This window comes from Gossypium hirsutum, chromosome A08 (genome assembly GCF_007990345.1).
Source record: "Gossypium hirsutum isolate 1008001.06 chromosome A08, Gossypium_hirsutum_v2.1, whole genome shotgun sequence".
In the NCBI taxonomy this organism is placed as follows: domain Eukaryota; kingdom Viridiplantae; phylum Streptophyta; class Magnoliopsida; order Malvales; family Malvaceae; genus Gossypium; species Gossypium hirsutum.
Window position 1 is genome coordinate 94,950,705 of NC_053431.1, and position 19,268 is coordinate 94,969,972.

The window sequence follows — 19,268 nt, forward strand, 5'->3', positions numbered from 1 at the left end:
GAAATTATTCATTCAAAATACTCTCCACATTCTTTGTTTTTCAATTCCTCTTTTGATTTCTGTTTTGTTTCTTCAGCAAGTATCGAGCCTTGCTGCACAAGTTTTCAGTTCAAACTTGTTTTCTCTCTACTCTCAACACCAACAGCTATTTTTAATTATTTCAAGAAGTCTATTTTTTGGTGAACATATATACATGAACTGATAAACCCCATCTCTTCCTTTGAGGAACACATACTTTGAGATAAGAAAAATCATAGGATCCTCATTAACCATCAGGAACTTTGAATTAACAAAGCACTATATTGGTGTACATGGTAGTAGAAGCCATATCTCCGACAATGAAGAATAAGCTTTATATCTTCTCTGGATGTTTCACGATCACCACTGGACATTTAACATGTTTGGCACAATGATCACTCACGCTTCCTAATATCGCCCTACAATACATCAGTTATTATTATTATTAAAAAAAAGGGGGGGAGGGGTGGGAATCCATCTTCTTTCAAGTTACCTTTGCCTGCAAATAAATTTCATAAGCCAAGTTTGGAAATTGTTACAAATTAAAGATACTTTCATACCTTTTGAAGAAACCGTAACCATGGCTTCCCATCACCAACGTATCTGCTTTGATTTTATCCACTATATTACATATAACGTCCCTTGCATCTCCACTTCCAACAAGTCGGTCCACTTTTATCTACTTAGACATAAAACGAGCCTTCAAAATCTTTATCATATTCGTTTATTTAACTTTATAATTAAACAAACAAAAATCTTACATTGCTGCTAAATTTGCCACATATATCTTCAGCTCGACCCATCACTGAATTCACCAGGTCATTGCCATAGGCCTCCAAGGCTCGGATCACATCGCCGGAAAATATATACCCTGAAACCATACATACTGATATATGAGTACCAATTGTGTTTTTGAAAATAAAGAAAATAACCATAGCTAACCTGCAACATCCAAGGAAGAGTAGACAGGAGGCGGAGGCTTGACATAAAGAAGAACAATGGTATTGATTGTGGCTTGAGACATCAAATTAGAAAGGCACCATGAAAGTGCATACATGCTCTCAGCACTCTCATCTACTGCCACGACAATTTTGCACTGCTTTTTCTTGAGGTTCACTGCTTCCATTGCTATGGGTTGTGTTTTGTTTGATTTTTAACACTGTAATATAAGGAGGGTCTGAGATATTATAGGCCTTAAACGTGTAGATAAGAAAGCGAAGGGGGAAGCTCAAAACATTTAAGGGCAGTAGTTGCCGTGGTTTTTCTAGTAACCTAACCTGTTTTTTTGAGTTCCATGGTGTTGTGTTATATTTTTGTTACTTTGGTCCTGGTTTTTTAAGCGAAAGCCGTCGTATTGTGGGGGAATGTATGGATATTTTGTGTTTTGATCTGGATAATTTATTTTTCTTTTTATTATGTCAGACTGGATAATTAAGATCAGAAATAAAATATTAAAAAAATGACGTATGTAATGTTACTAACAGTCAAGTGGGGATGAAGATCTGTAATTTTGACTGAATATAGAATCAACTAGCTATTGCCAAATCAATACCAGCATCCGCAATTAACTGGGTTTTTTTTCCATCATTACTATATGAATTTATATTTGAATAATCAATAAAATAACAATAATACATTATAAATAATGAATAATGAAATTACATTTGACTATATAATAATACATTATGAAAAGAACCTAACATTGAACCCATTTGCCAAAAGTGTTCATCTCAACTCGAAATAAATGTCTTATTTAGTGGCATTATATAACCATAAACCGATACAAGATAATACTTTTCATGACCTCGTTAAGGATGTGATATACAAAGAATATTTAAATCCCAATTCAGTCTAAGGTCGTGATTGGCTGGAAGAAAGATAGGTGTCTTTTTTGTACTTTTATGGTCAAAAACTAAATCAGTTACTATTAGGTGTGCAAGTTGAGAAAAAAGTCAAGAAAAGCCGACTTTAAAAATCAATTAAATATCTGTGTATGAGATTCAAAAACTAAGGCCTAAATATCAAAACTCTTGAAGATTTTTCTTCTTTTAGACGTGACCTAAACATAGTCGCGAGTGCTACTTCATTTTTTGTGAGACCACAGAAACTAGAAAGGGAAGTGATTTCCTAGCACAAACCGGCTAAACACCCCCGACACTTTTAAGAAAATCCAAGTTAAGAAAGGGATGTGATTATGAGATTTGCCACTCATTTTTACCTTTTTGGTTTTAGGTGCGCTGACGGATGTAGCGGTTGAATGTTGTGTGTTCGGAGGAACTTTCAGGCATCGATGAATCGAATATCAAAGGTGTGAGCATGTATCTGCCATACATTTAAGGCGGCGTATTCCTCTAAACATTCTTTCAACTGAGCTTCACTATATCCCTCTACAAAACAAGAATTTTTAAGCAGTAAGAAACTTCGTATAATCTTTGATTATGAAAGGCGTATTAACATGTCAGAGCATAACTCAAACAACTATAAGCAGTACAAATAAACAGCATTTGGGATTAGCTTTCTAAGACCAACAAGTAATATATGACAAATTGCTCAAGATAGAAAAAAAAACTTTTTTTCCTTTAACTTCTGAATTTTCTTGCTTTTTCTCTCTAAATTATATCAAATGCTTACAAACTATTTATATCTTCTTGCTCTTGAGCATTGACCGAACCATATCGAGAATAGTCCGGTTCTTCCTCTCTGCCACACCGTTTTGTAGGGGAGAGTACGGTGCGGTTAGGAATCGTCTTATGCCTTTTTCCTCACAATACTCCATGAAAGCCGTCGAACCATACTCGCCACCTCTATTGGATCGTACAGATTTGATGTGTCTACCGGTTGCCTTTTCTACCATCACTTTGAACTTTTTAAACACCTCGAACGCCTCAGATTTTTCTTTCAAAAAATAAACCCAAGTTTTTCGTAAGATATCATCGATAAAGGAAATGAAATACCTTTTACCGCTAAAAGATTTGGGGGTTATTGGTCCACATATGTCGGCATGAATCAATTCGAGAGGTTGTTTAGCCCGATATTCTACCTTCTTTTAAACGAAGTTCTCGCATGCTTTCCGAGCACACATTCTTCATAAAAAAAATTTCTCGTAGTCCATGTCCGGTAGCCCGTGCACCATGTTCTTCTTCGCCAACTCGTTTAGACCACCATAATGTAGGTGACCAAAACGGAGATGCCACAGCGACACCTTATCTTTTATGTCGACTTGCAAACATTTTCCTCGAACGCTTCTCAAATTCAACTTGTACATGCGATTTCTCCCCATTTCAACTCGAGCGACCAAATGCCCTTGCTCATCTTTCAAGTGTAACACCCGGTCTCTCATAAGTACCGCATAACCCTTTTTCATGAGTTGCCCCATACTCAAAATGTTGCTCTTGAGGTCTGGTACATAATAAACATCTTGGATAGACCCAACTAACCCATCTTTTTGTAAATAACAAATGGTACCTTGGCCTTTTACCTCAACTTTTGACACATCTCCAAACGACACATATGGTTGCTTGCACCCGTGTCAAGGTACCACACCATGTTGTTATTGGTGTTGACTTCGTTGTGTGCTATCAAGAGAAAACCTTCTTTTGCCTCATCATCTTCCTTGGTTAGGTTGGTTGTTTCTTCCACCTTTTTCACGTCACGACATCCTTTCGCAAAATGCCCCGTCTTACCACAATTGTAACACTTATCAGAGTTGCAATCTTTCGAATAGTGACCATATTTGCCACACTTGTAACACTCGATGTTGGAATACTTCAACCAACCGCCTCTTCCACGACCGCGTCCTCTTCCACGCCAATTTTGTTAGTTTGATTGCTCCTTCTCCTTATAATGCCCTTCTTGACCACGGCCTCTTCCACCGCGACCATTTCCTCGACCTCCACGGCCACGCCATCTACCTCAAAAGTTTTGAGAATAGAAAACCTTTTCGTATTTGATTGAAGCCTTAGTTTGAAGTGGTTGCTCGAGTGTCTCCTCTTTCTTCTTCTTCTTACGTTGTTCATGTGCCTCGAGAGAACCAACGAGCTCGTCGATTGTAAGTGTTGCTAGATCCTTTGACTCTTCTATGACACATACGACATTCTCAAAACTGTCAGTTAACGACCTTAAAATCTTTTCAACAACTCGTGTGTCGGTTAATGTTTCTCCGTTTTGGTTGAGTTGGTTCACTACGGTTTGAACACGTGTAATATAGTCGGAGACACCTTCCGATTCCTTTATCTTCATGCTTTCCAACTCACCGCGAAGAGTTTAAGGCGGACTTGTTTAACCCGGTCAGCTCATTTGTACACCTTCGCCAAAATGTCTCATGCTTCTTTTGAAGTTGTCGCTCTCGCAATCTTCTCAAAACCCGACTTGTCAACAGCTCAGAACAACATGTACAATACCGCCTTATCTTTCAATCGCATCTCTTTCAATGCCTTGTTTTGAGCCATTGTATATCTCGCGATAGTTGTCGGTTCTACAAAACCTTCTTGGACCATCTCCTAACCATCTTGAGACCCGAGGAGAGCTTTCATTTGGATGCTCTAATTCCGTAGTTAGCCTTCGTTAGTCGAGGCAGTGGCACATTACTGGGCACACTCTCCATGGCTCGGATACCAAATTGACAAATTGCTCAAGATAGAAAAAAAAAACTTTTTTCTTTAACTTCTGAATTTTCTTGCTTTTTCTCTCTAAATTATATCAAATGCTTACAAACTATTTATAGGCTATTGTCCTTTAAAAAAAATAAAAATATTAAAATCTAATAAAAGCCATAAACCAATGACTCTTGACCTTTCATTCTCCTAAAAATAATACTTCTAAATTAAAATCATTAAAATCATATTTAAGTTTAATCAACAAAATATTTACAGTTATAGGTGCTAAAACAGATGAATCAGATCAACTCATTACTATTAGTGGTTGGTTGAATCTCTAGTACGGGCATCATAGTGCGTGAGATACTCTATACAACCCCATCAATTATTACCAAAAACTGCAATCAGGGTTATAGGCTCACAAGTTAACTGTGTCCTGCTTGTAGCCACCTGTTAAGATGAAACTTATACCAATCAAATCCTAGTTCTAAAGAAATCCTAAAAGAAATCCTAGAATATTAGTGTTGCAACATTTGTTTCTACGGATAAAAAGCCAAAACAGTGACCTCAAGACACCATGCTAAAGTACTCCATGGTATAATATTGTCTTTGCTTTAGAAGTTGACTGGCTTTGACTGTTGGATAATGTTTCACTTTCTTAAATAATAAGCAACAAAAACTCAAGTGCAACTTGAATAGAGAACAAACCTTTCTATAAATCCAATTCAGTGCATACGCATAGCTCACGTCCATCTTGTTAGCCCTTGAAGCTTCATCTCGTAAGATTGAATATATATCTAATATAGCATCCAGACCAGATTTCTGACGATCATCAGCATACAAAGAGAATTTGGACATTTGCATTAACCTAAGAGCCTCATCCACATCACTCTGGGCCACAGTTTCAGAGAAACGAAGCCTTGCCAGTGCCTGTGAGAAAGTTATATCAATTTCATGACAATTTGCATTTCAAATAAGAGAAAACTGCTCCACATAGAGCAGATGTTTAGTACAAGAACTAATTGTCAACCCAAAAGACAATTTCATTATGAGAAAAAATCATTGTAAAAAGTATTTCTGAGATCATCGTGTGGCACCTACATTTTAGATCCAGATATCCCACATGCTTTCAACCCTTCTCTTTGCCCAACTCAAAGAAAATTCACCGCCCCACCCCATTTAAGCAGACCAAGGAATAGGAAGGTATATCAAATATATTAAAAAGAATTAAAGAACATCCGAACTTACTGTTGATATCTAAAGAATGCTGAGTAGAGTCCTGACAGTAGTATATGAGTCTGGGGAATTTGATTTAGCTTCTTCTTGCCGAATACTAGAATATGCTGTAGCAATATACTCTTCCAGCTCCTTTGGAACATAAAGGGATAATCTTCTTGCAGCTGAAATATATGCATTACAAACCAAAACCAAAAACAAAATCCAGATAAACAATATCTACAGAAATAAAGGCCCCTATGAAGTTCCTGACATAGCTGTGGAATTTTTAAACAAAATCAATAAATTTAAGATATCAATAGATGTAATGCTGTCAACTAACAAAATTGATCGGCTTTTCAAATTCAGAGAGAAATACGCAGACAATTTCACAGCTTTTATTGGCTCACATGACTTTGCCGCCCAATTTTATCAAGTTCTTAATGAAAACTTATGTCAGAAAAATGACCTGCTCACGTGAAGTTTTACTTTATCAGGTGGGAAGAGAGTTAACAATCCAGACAAGTTTGCCATGTAAAAGCAATAATGTGCTTACCGAAGAACAGATGGTTCAAGTGGACTGAACCCTAGAGCTGGAGATTCTCGATTCTGGTGCACATAAACAACATGCCTTGCCATTTCAAGGTCAGTATCCATATCTGCTCGATCTAGGGTCAACCAGAGAAGATTAAATCTTGACAGTAGGGCTGGAGGGAGATTGATGTTTTCTGTTGGGGTTCTGCGTAGGTCATATCTTCCCCTTCAAAACAAGTCATATAACTCAAGTTAATAAGTCTGATTTTTCATATAGAACAAATACTCCCAGAAAGAAGGAATTTACTTCCTTTTCTTCCCCCACTCATGACTCTTTCAAATTCATGAAAGGAAGTTGCCAAAAAAATTTAAGATTCGTAACATGGAAACAATTTTTTGAGTGACCTGGAACATTCTTACCAGGCTGGACTAGCAGCAGCAAGAATTGCAGTTCTTGCATTCAGAGACGTGGTGATCTTTGCCTTCGCAATACTGACAGTCTACTCCATAACTTCATGTATTGCTGTACGATCAGATTCATCCATTTTGTCAAACTCATCAATAGCACATATGCCCTTATCTGCTAACACCGGGATAGGTCAAGTTGCCTATTAAACCATAAAACCTTGGAAATAACAACCAGGATCATATATGAGATAGGTGCTAAATAAATCATTATCCACTCAAACTTAAAACTGTTAACAAAACAAGCATAATCTACTACATGAGTGATACAGAAGGAAGGTTGGCATGATGTATATGATTCTCACTATAAACATTTCAGTTACTATGTTCTACGCAATCTCATATTCATAAAACATGTTGACTTAAATACAAAAGGAAGGTTGGCATGATGTATATAGTACAAAGGAAAAAAAGATCTCACCAAGGCTCCCCCTTCCAGGACCATCTCATTTGTGACAGGATCTTTCTGCACAGCTGCAGTTAAACCAACTCTATTGCTTCCTCTGGCAGTGGTATAGACTCCCCTGGGTTCTACATTTATAATGTGCTTGAGAAGCTGACTCTGGGCAACACCAAGATCACCCATCAAACAAATATGTAAATCCCCTCTGATCTGCAATGAAACCGTAGTTCATTAAAATGCTATTGCTCTGTCGAATAAAAAAATATATAACGGAAGTAAACAGAAGGTAAATTAAATGTAGTAAACAAAGAACCAAGGAGATTCTTTAGGCGGGGAAAGTAATGGGAATAACGTCACATTGTTCATAAGCATAGCTCATTCTAATAAAACAACCATGAAAGAATGCTCAGGGAAGTGTAAATGACAGAATTGAAAATGCACTGTTTACTTCTCAATGAAAAAGAACAAATTACATCGTTTATACCACTAAAAAAACTAAAAATTAGGAACAATAACCCATGATCAGATTTGGTGCCAGATAAATTTAGCAACTAAACAACCAAATCAGAATAAGCACTAACTGATAAAGATAAAAACATATACAAATTATAGCAGTCAATAACATTTTAAATTATTATTTTTTCAACACTTCTCCCTTCATTCAAAATCACATACTCCAAGTTGTGATCTGAAAAAAAATGATGATTGGCCTGAGTAAGAGATTTTGTAAATACATCAGTCATTTGTTCATTTGTGCTGCAAAATTTCAGTACTATTTGTTGATCACCTACAAGCTTCCAAATAAATGATGATGCACATCAATGTGCTTAGTCCTTCCATGAAAAGTGGGATTCTTTGTCATTGCATTTTTCGATCGATTGTCACAAAAGATTTCAGTTGCTTCTTTTTGCTCAAGACTAAAATCACTAAGAAGTTTTCTAAGCCATAAAGATTGTTGTGCCGTTACTGTTACTGCTGCATATTCTGCTTCAGATGATGATAAAGCTATTGTTTCTTGCTTCTTTGAACTCCATGTTACTGCTCTTGAACCAAAGCCAAAAACATTGCCAGAAGTGTTTTTTCGATCATCTAAACAACCTGCCCAATCACTGTCAGTGAAACCAATTAATTTGAAATTTGATAATTTGCAGTACCAAATACCAAAATTCATAGTTCCTGCAACATAACGAAGGATTCTTTTTGTTGCTCCAAAGTGCTATTTTGTCGGACTTTGCTTAAATCTGGACACTACACTAACATAAGAAGCAATATCCGGCCTGGTGTGTGTAAGATAATTCAAACCACCAGTTAAGCTTCTGAACAATGTTGAATTAACTTTGTTAGTCCCATCTTCATGCTGAAACTTTTCATTGATGTTCATTGGTATGGATGTCACCTCACAATCCACCATGCCAAACTTCTTTAAAAGATTCGTAGCATATTTCTTTTGGCATACAAAAATTCCATCATCACCCTGCATAACTTGAAGTCCCAAAAAATATTGCTACATGGCCAAACCTATCATCTCAAATTTTTTCAGCATACATGACTTAAAATCATCAATTAACAACTTTGAGGAACCCAGATAAATCATATCATCAACATAAAGACAGACCACCAAAAATCTCCATTACCTCTTTTCTTCAAATAAAGAGTTGGCTCATTTTCGCTTCTAGTGAACCCATTGTTCTGAAAGAATGAATCAATCTTGTTGTACCAGGCACGTGGAGCTTGCTTCATCCCGTAAAGAGTTTTTTTAATCTGTAAACTTTATTTTCATCTCCACAGACTACAAAACCTAGTGGTTGTGACACATAAACCTCCTCCACAAGATCACCATTCAAAAAAGTAGATTTTACATCAAATTGATACATAGATAATTGCAATTGAGCAGCCAATGCTATAACAACTCTTACAGTTTCAAAACGAGCAACAGGAGAATATGTTTCTTCGAAATCAATACCTTGTTATTGTAAGTAACCTTTTGCCACAAGCCGAGCTTTATACTTTTGGATGCTTCCATCTACATTATACTTTGTTCAGAATACCCACTTTAGTCCTACAACATTCTTGCCTTCGGGAACATCAACCAACTCCCATGTTAAATTTCTTTTAATGGCATGCATCTCCTCCTTCATAGCAATCTGCCATTTAGTTTGTTTTGTAGCTTCTTCAAAAGAAGTTGGGTCAGTGACCAACAAGGCGAAGTTATATGACACATTAATTTCTCTAAGAGGCCTAAACCTTTTTGGTGGTGTTTCACTTTCGCTACTACTTTTGGAAGCATAGGTTGCTATATCAGAACTAGAACCTGTAGTAGCATTAGGAGAGGAAGAAGTTGAATTTGCAAGTGATGAAGGAACTGAATTTGCAAGTTGTTCAACTTCAAAATCTGCTGGTGCTGGAATTTCATTCATCATACCTCCCTTGTCACAATTTAGATTTACATCCATCTCTTCATTAAATACAACATCCCTACTGATTATCACTTTGCCACTTATAGGACTATATAAATGATATGCTTTAGATTGAGAACTATAGCCAATAAAAATGCATTTTTGAGATATTTCATCAAGTTTAGATCAAGAAGTAACTAAAGCATACGCTATACAACCAAAGACTTTTAAGTGGCTTACCCAAGGTTTCTTACCTGTCCAAGCTTCAGAAGGTGTTTGATTAAGAATAGCCCTTGTTGCAAGATGTTCAAAAGGTACACTACTACTGTAACCGCTTCTTCCCAAAACTGATCTGGAAGTTTTTTCACTTTCAACAAGCTTCTAGTGATTTCTACAACAGTACGATTTTTTTGTTCCGTAACTCCATTCTGTTCTAATGTGTATAGTGCTGTAAGTTCCCTGCAAATCCCATTCACATCACAAAAAACATTGAAATCATTAGATAAAAATTCACCACCACAATCACTTCAAAGTGCTTTTATGCTTCTCTCACTTTGCTTCTCCACCAACGCCTTAAATTTCTTGAAATTCTCAAAAGTTTTAGACTTGAATTTCAAAAAATACACCCAAGTCATGCGGCTGTAGTCATCTGTAAACAATAAAAAATAGCGATTGCCACCAAGTGACTCTGTTTTCATAGGTTCACATAAGTTAGTATGCACAAGTTCAAGACAATTAAATGCCCTCTAAGATTTTCCAATAGGAAATGACTTCCTATTCTACTTCCCATAAACACACCCTTCATAAAAATGAAGTTCACCAATGTTTGGTAAGCCAAGAACCATTTCCTTTTTTTAAGAAGTTTCAAGCCATTCAGATGCAAATGTCCATAATGTAAATGCCACAAATTAGCCTCATTATCCCTCCTAGAAATTAAGGCCTTATTCACTACATTTGAGGCATCAAGAGGAAACATCCTATTTTGACTCATATGGACGGTCTCTATGATCTGACCTTATTTTTTAACACGAATAGCACATGAATCACCATCAAACACAATAGAATACCCAATAGTTATTATCTGTCCAATGCTCAATAATTTATGAGCTAAACTAGGCACAAATTGCACATTAAAAAGAAGTTTGACATCACCTTGCATGGTTTTAATGGAAACTGAACCTTTTCCTTCAACTTTTGTATGCTCGTTGTTTCCAAGTCAGACTTCACTTTTCTGTGATTCATCAATATCTTTGAATAATGATTTGTTTCCAGACATATGATTATAGCAACCACTGTCTAAAAACCATACATTGTTGCTATTGTTGTCATATTGAATTGGAGAATGGACCATGAATAATGAGGTTTCCACTTCTACATTTTCAGTAAAATGAGCCTGCTTCTGTTTTTCTATTTGTTTGGCTAAACAATCAGCTTCTTTGTGTTCTATTTTGCTACAGTATCTACACTAAATTGAGCTTTTGTAAAGTTTACTATACTAGCATCTACCTCTGCCACCGCCATTACTATGAAAGTCATACCTGCCTTCAGAGGATTCTTCCTTCACTTGAAAAGCTTTTTCCTCAGAATTTTCGTAAGACCTGTTAAGTCTAGCTTCATGGGCTATCAAAGAGCTCATCAATTCATCAAAAGTATAAGTGTACAAGTCCTTCATTTCTTTAATGGCAACAACAACATGATCAAACTTTGATGTTAAGCTTTTTAACACCTTGCTCACAACAATTTCATTACTCAAAATTGCACCATAAGATCGTATTAGATTAACAATCCCAGAGACTCTAGATAAAAATTCTTGCACTAATTCTTTATTTTTCATAATTAAAGTCTCAAAATCACGACAAAGAGTTTGTAATTTTATAGTTATTACCTTCTTGTCACCCAAATATTCTTGCTTCAAAATCTCCCATGCTTGTTTGAAGGCGTCTGCTGTTGAAATTCGAGAAAATATGTCATAATCAAGTGCTGGCTAGATAAGCATTAGTGCTTTTGCATCCTTCTTCCGATTTATATAATGCTAGTGGTAACTAAAAAAAGCTAAAAATTAGGAACACTAACCCATGATCAGATTTGGTGCCAGATAAAACTAACAACTAAACAACCAAATCAGAATAAGATTTTCTTAATACCCACTAACTGATAAAGATAAAAACATATACTAATTATAGCAGTAAATAACATTTTGAATCATTATTTTTTCAACACATTCTCCAATTAAAAATATTTGCCTAATCTTGTAGAGAATCTTACTAGTATGGAAAAGTGATAAAGAAGAAAATGCCCGCCAACAAATAAACTACAAGAAAACATAAAATGACATATTACCTTCATCCCATCCTTTAGCTTTTGATTAGGAGCTCCCACCAGAAGAAGAAGTAATGTTTTTTTAACATCTTCATGTCCATAAATTTCAGAAGCCAATGATTGTGCCAACTTGTTATATATATTGCCATCCTCGGCTAATTTTGCAATTTGCTCTTCCTCATCTCCCCTAAGTTCATACTTGAAGTAGAGCTTACAATTGATTATAAAAACAGGCACACTTGTATTGTCTAGCTCATGATTTGTTTCAGTCAATTGAAATTCAAGAACCAATATCTGATGCCTTCTTTGCTAGTTCACAGACTAGCATTAGAAAGTATAAAGATGGATGCTTAACCACAAGTGCCTTTTACTGATGAAGTTAGGAAAGTGGCTTACACTTCATATTTTTTCTTGAAATGTGTGACAGACATGACTTCCAAGTATGTATCTACAACTAATCTAGCACGCATTACCCTAAATCCAGTATAAGGAATAGGAAGAAAGACCCCAGATTATTCAACATCACTTGGAGCCACCTGAATATAAATGAGGTAGAATGTAAATACATTGTTAGCAAAAAAGAGTTAAAATTTCATTATAAATAGGACGTGACCATTCAACTTCTTGTTGCAATGAAGGAAAGGATAAAAGGAAATGGGTATAATGCCTATACAAAGTAATTTCATGCAATCTTTTTAGATATTTCGTCTACAATAAAATTAACATGAATGCCAACCTTTCTAGTCATTTCCCCCCTAAAATGCACTGTCATTGACTGTGGAATGTGGCCTTTTGGTACATGCTCTGCCAACTATTGGATCTTGGCCTAGAAAGAATTTTCTTATACATTATAGAAAATGCAGAGTGACTTCTTACTGTTATCTTAATATATCATGTTAAACTAAAACCTCTTGGAACTTCAAAAACTTGGATGCTCTAAGTTGAATTGTATTGACCCGATAGTCACGGATATCGAAAAGTGTATTTTCGGGTCTCTGTTCTTGAAAAACAGATTCGTAAATATTTATTAAAAATATTTACAAAGTTAGTTGTGTGGTTAATTAGGTTTTGGATAGATGAATTTGTTTAAATTAGGAGTAATTAGGTATAAGAACTAGATTGAATACAGGGTAAAAGTTTAATTATAGAATAGAGATTCAAGGGACTAAATAAACAATTAAACCATAAATTGACATGTGTGTGGTAAAAATAATTTCCATGTGTATAAATAATATACATATATTAGTAATTATTGTATATTTACTTATAATTTAAGTAAATATTATTTTATTAGTATATTATTATATTATATTAATTAATTAAAGTAAATAAATTAAATTAAATTATGACAATTGTATGGTAATAATAATGTAAATGTGTAAAATTTTATATACATACATTTGTAATACATATATATTACTTATTATTTAAGAAAATATTAAAATATTATATTATTATAATTAAAATAAAGAAACAAAATAATGAAAAAGGAAACAGAATAGCAAAACGAAAATAGTGGAAAGAAAGGAGAAAAAGAAAGAAAGAAAAGAAAAAAGGAAATTAGGGTTTTTAAAGGTTTTAAGTTCAAGTGGTAAGTCAATTTAATCCCTTTTCTTGTAATTTTTTTTTGTTTTTGGAATCCTAGAATAAAATACTACTTGATATAAGTGGAAAATTTGAAAGTTAGTTGATTTTTAGATGTGGATTATGTTGAATTAATTGAAGAATTTGGGTTAGAATTGATAGAATTTTAAGTTAGAATTGAGAAAATGATTGAATTGTAAGTTAAATCATAAGTTTTATGTAGTAAGGACTAAATTGAAAGAAATTCAAAATTAGGGGTTCATGGTGAAATTAGAGAATTGAAATTAGCTTTAAGTGACAGTTGAATGAAAAATAAAGAGTAAATTTATGAACGACTAAGAAAGGAAAAGAGAAAGTCAACGAGGAGTGATTCAGAAATTACGGTTTGTATTTTTATAATCCGAATTTAGTAATTAATTGTTGAATTATTACTTAATATGTATGGTAAGTGCATTGAGGTGAGTATTGATATTGATTTTTTGATATTGAATTGAATTGAATGGATTTGATTTCATGTACATATGTGAATATTTGAATTGGAATAAATATTGGTTGAAATTGAAAAGTGAAATTAATTATTAATTGTTGTTTTTTGATTAAATATTATGGTAAGTAATTAAGGTGAGAATTATTTGTATTGTGTTTTACAATTGAAATGGATTGATTGAGAATGTGATGAAATAGATATGAATATGTGATTATTGTGGAATTTGAATATTTCTTATTGAAAAGTGAATTGAATTGTATTGAATTATGAATTTATGTGATTAATTAAAATGTGTATTGATTGGAAACTGAAAAGTGAATTGAAATTAAACCTTATTAATTGTATCGGGCTAAGTCGGATATAGTTGGCATGCCATAGGATTGGAAGTGTTCAAGGTTACTTCGACTTCGAGTCGATGAGACACTGGGTGTCATTATATTACTTTGGATAGATTCGATGAGGTACTGGGTACCAACTTACTTCGGCATGGCCGATGAGACACTGGGTGTCACCTTATTGCTTCGAACTATTCGATGAGGCACTGGGTGTCATATTGTTGTGTTTGGTTGGATCCATGTATCCGTCAAAGTCTGAGTCTTGTTAATAAGGGTAAACAAATGATTTGGCCAATTGGTTGATAATGAATGATATTGAATATGGATTGGAATGGAAAATGAAATGAAATATGCAATTGAAATGCATGGAATTGCATGAATCATGGATTCATGAAATAGATATTTGTTTGAAATTGAATGGTGTATCCTATTGAGAAAAACTATTGAATAGCATTTATGAAATTGAAATAGTATGATATGAGAATTGAAAGTGTTATGAATGATGCATTTATGAAATTGATTATTTGTTGAATGATTTTGTTTATGTATGATTATATAAATAAATAATATAAATTCTTGTTTAATAAATATTCGGATTATAGAAATACCACTGAGTTTATACTCAGCGTACGGTTTGTTTTCCGTGCGCAGGTTAGATTAAAGTTAGATTGTCGAATCAGCATCCAAAGCTAATCTCGAACTCAAAGTGGTGAATTACGTTTCTTCTTGGTAAATGGCATGTACTTAGCTTGTTTGTGTATATCATTTTCAGAAATGGTTTTAAATGATGTTATAATATGATAATGTTTAAAAACATATGAACTAATGTGTTATGTATTATTGCTATCAAATGATATGTTTTGGTTCAAATAAGTATGAATATAGAATTAGTTATTGGATACTATTAGATTGATTTAGATAATACAGGTAGAGTATCTATGAATGTACATTGGTTAGTTTATTAGGTTGATGATTGAATATGATTTAGGTATATTTATATATGGTTTGGGCCTCGAGGGCTCATTAAAGGGACATTATAATTAAATTGCGATATGTATGCTAAATAATTATGTGATTGCCCGTATTTGTTCTGAACTTTCCTGTAATACCTCGTAACCCTATTCTGGTGACGGATTAGGGTTAGGGGGTGTTACATGAAGGATAAGGTTCCTCTTCTTCTTGTTAACAAAACAAAGCTTTGATGGGAACTCAAGTAAGGCATGAATACTCGAGTAGTTACATCCTGTTTGAATCATAATGGGAAGAAAAAAGTATAAAATTAGTATAAAGAAGAAGCGACTAAATCGGCATTTTAAGATTCCCTAAAAATCATTAGAAAGATGACTATGGTAATTATATCTAGAATACTTGATTTGTCCTTTTTGAAGACTACTCAACTATCAAATTGAGGGGAAAAAAGGTTGTCTCAAACCAAAGAGAAATATTCAACACTTAGACTACAAATCTAACAAGAATTAGTTACCTGGAAAATTTCGTAGCCACACTCTTCACATGTGTACACTGCTACCTGCACAGAGGCTTAACATCTAAACAACAAGTCATAATTCTAGATATTTTTACAAGCTAGCCAATATATGAATCCTTAACCTCCCTAAAGGTAAATGGCCTCCCCTTCGAAGGTGCTCTGATATGAACTTCTCTGAATTAAACATAAGTGAGCATTAGCCTATGCTTATGTATCACAATCAGAGTAGATTTTGCTGTAGATTTAACAAGAAAAATAGCGTAAGAGAGTTTCCAAACAGTATTCCTCATTAGAATGTCTTAAGATCAAATTATACCAGCACCATAATAAACCTCTTGTAACAAATTTATCCACCAAAAATTTAAAAATTGTAAACCTGACTACAGAACAATAAACTGTATTCAGATGGTGTATAAAGCTAGCAGTATTATGACTTCAAATAGTACATTAATCCATGAAGCTCAAATTCTAGAGAGATTAGTCACATAATCTCCTTCTAATGCCTCAATTCTATGTTCATTTCACAATTCTAAATAAAAACCTCCACAAACACTAAAATATCAACATAAACAGCAATTAACAAACAATTCTCAAGAGAGAACTTGAGCAGGTTAAGTGCATCAAGAGTGAAAAAGGCTTTTTTCTTGAAGCTTACTAGTAACCTTTAATTTCAAGAGGCATCTTCTGCGTGGATCAAACCCATCTGCATTATTGTTTCCATCATCAACTCTCCGCGTCATCAATATATCATGATCATCATCATGAAAGGCCTCGATGGGCTTTGGAAAAAGATCATCGATTGCACTAGCGAGAACCCCAACGTATCTTCGAGTGTTCTTAGTAATCCACCTCAGGAATTCCTTTTCCAAGTCTTTATACTGCCAAAAAAAATCAACTAAATTAAGGGTCATAAAGTAAAACAAATAAATACAGGAAGTTGTTGAGGATCGACCCGATTAAGCAACAAGAAAAAAATATCAGAAGAAATTGATAAATTGAACAGACAAATTTAATGTAGAAAAACTCATCCAAAGAGGATAATTTTATTATAATGGAAAAAACGAGAGTACAAAAAACGGAGATAAAAACTAAACCCTAAAAACCTGAAAATAAAGAACCTTCAAATCGTAAATACAAAATTCTCTAACTGTGTTATAAGTTATAATCTCTTCTTTGACTCATATTTCCATAACATCATCTTTGCCAAAGCCCGCCTCGGGCCTATCTTAAACTATGCAGGAAATTAACTGAGTCGAATCTATACTTAGACACTGGAAGACTTCTAACCTTCGACTTGTACACTATCAAATCAAAACTAACCCGGGTCTGATTTTTACGAACACATTGCCCTAACTTTTCAAAACCTGCATCCAAAAGAGAACCTCTCTTCAACAAAACGATCATACATTTTCCCTCTTATGACCAAGTTTCCTCCACTCCAAACGAGTTGACTTCAACTCCATAATGGACGAGGGAGGTCTGATTTCACCGGTCACTGTAGAACCTTCCAGAATATAAGGACCATCAGTCATTTTACCTTTTAACAAAACAAAAGATCCACGAGATACCTTAATGTCGCTCGACTTGATGTTGATTCTACAGCCTTTCAAGTCTAAAATTCTCAAGGAGATGAGATTCTATCATAAATCAAGTACCATACCTGACATTTGAGAGTGTCCTAATCGTCCTATCGTGCATACTAATTTTAACAATACTAATACCAATTACCTTACTAGATGAATCATTTCTCATATACACAACTCCATATTCAACCGAACTATATGTGAAGAATCATTCTCTATTGGGACAAATGTGAAAAGAACATCTCGAATCTAGGATCCACTCAGACGTAAGCTCGGAGCTTTCGCTCTTTGACACTAATAGGAAATCATCACCATTTTCGTCAGCCAAATTAGCACCAGCCACATCTTCCTCATTACTCTCAGCAATCCTTTTTATTTCGCAGTTTATAACAATCTGCTTTGACGTGACCTAACTTCTTACAATAGCGACACCTTTTGTTTCACTTCTTTAATCTACCAAAATGGAAGCATGCCTATCTGCCTTGCTATCCAAACCAAACTCATTGTCAAGTTTGTCTCTACTCAGCAAATGACCATTCACATCTTCAAACGAGAGTTTGTCTCTGTCATAAATCAGGGTTTCCTTGAAAGACTTGTATGAAAGGGGTAAAGAGCATAACAATAGCATAACTTGATCTTTATCATCAATCTGAATCTCAACATTCTTTAAATCATTTAAAAAATTAATGAATTGACTGATTTGACATTTAAGAAGCTCATCTTCGTTCATGCGAAACGTAAATAGACATTGTTTCAACACTAAACGGTTAGCCAAAAACTTAGTCGCATAAAGAGTTTCTAACATTTTCCACAAGGCCTTTTCATCAAGCTCTTCCCATTCTGTTTGATTTAAATTCTTAAGCTTTTACCCGGTAATAAGCTTTTTCAGGCCGGTTTGAACTAGAATTGCCATCATTTAAACTTGCCACAAATTGAAATTCATGACACCATTCAACTTCTCAATTTTAAATCTTGTTGTCGCCATCTCTGAATGGGCTGATCTATGAAAAATTAAACTAGCTCTGATACCACTTGGTAGGGATCGACCTGATTAAGCAACAAGTAAAAAATAGCGGAAGAAATTGAGAAATTGAACACATAAATTTTACATGGAAATATCCCTCCAAAGAGGATAAAAAATCACAGGCAAAGATAATTTTATTATAATGGAAAAATAATGAAAAGTACAAAAGATGGAAATAGAAACTAAACCTTGAAAAGTACAAAAGAGCATTGCTCGAACTTTAAAACTAAAAGTCTCTTTGTCAACATGTCAGTTGGATTGTGTTTTGTGCCAATTTTAAGAATTTGAACATCCCCTTGAATGATCACCTCTCAAACAAAGTGGTAACGAATATCTATGTGCTACATTCTCTCGTGATGCATTTGATGTTTGGTGAGATGTATGACACTTTAACTATCACAATATGCAACAATTGCCCCTTTTTCACTTACCAGTTCAATAAACAGACTCCTTAACCAAATTACTTTTTTTACTGCTTCAGTAATTGCTATGTATTCTGCTTCAGTAGTCGACAAAGCCACTGTAGCTTGAAGTGTAGCTTTCCAACTAATGACACAATTTCCAAAAGCAAATAGGTAACCTGCGAGAGACTTTTTTCAATCTAAATTTCCTGCATAATTTGAATCAACATATCCAACTAAGCCCTTTAAGCTTCTTCCGAACTTTAAGCATATGTTAGAAGTACCTCGTAAATATCTAAATATCTACATAATTACCTACCAGTGTAACTTACTTAGTTTGGCCATGTATCTACTAAAAACACAAACAACATGTGAAATATCATGATGAGTGCATACCATTGCATACATTAAACTTCCGACTGC

General features: G+C 34.4%; 1 protein-coding gene and 1 pseudogene across 1 annotated transcript; both read right to left on the bottom strand.

Moving 5' to 3' along the window:
• Positions 1-132: 132 nt before the first annotated feature.
• Positions 133-2,362, bottom strand: LOC107926868 (universal stress protein A-like protein). The gene is made up of 5 exons (XM_016857806.2): positions 2,237-2,362; positions 961-1,177; positions 780-889; positions 579-697; positions 133-437 (listed from the first exon to the last, which is right to left on the bottom strand). The coding sequence occupies exons 2-5, from the start codon at positions 1,142-1,144 to the stop codon at positions 353-355; spliced, it is 498 nt and encodes a 165-aa protein (XP_016713295.2). The 5' UTR covers positions 1,145-1,177; positions 2,237-2,362; the 3' UTR covers positions 133-352.
• On the bottom strand, positions 1,637-17,300 carry LOC107926877 (DNA replication licensing factor MCM7-like; annotated as a pseudogene).
• Between the last annotated feature and the right edge of the window lie 1,968 nt (positions 17,301-19,268).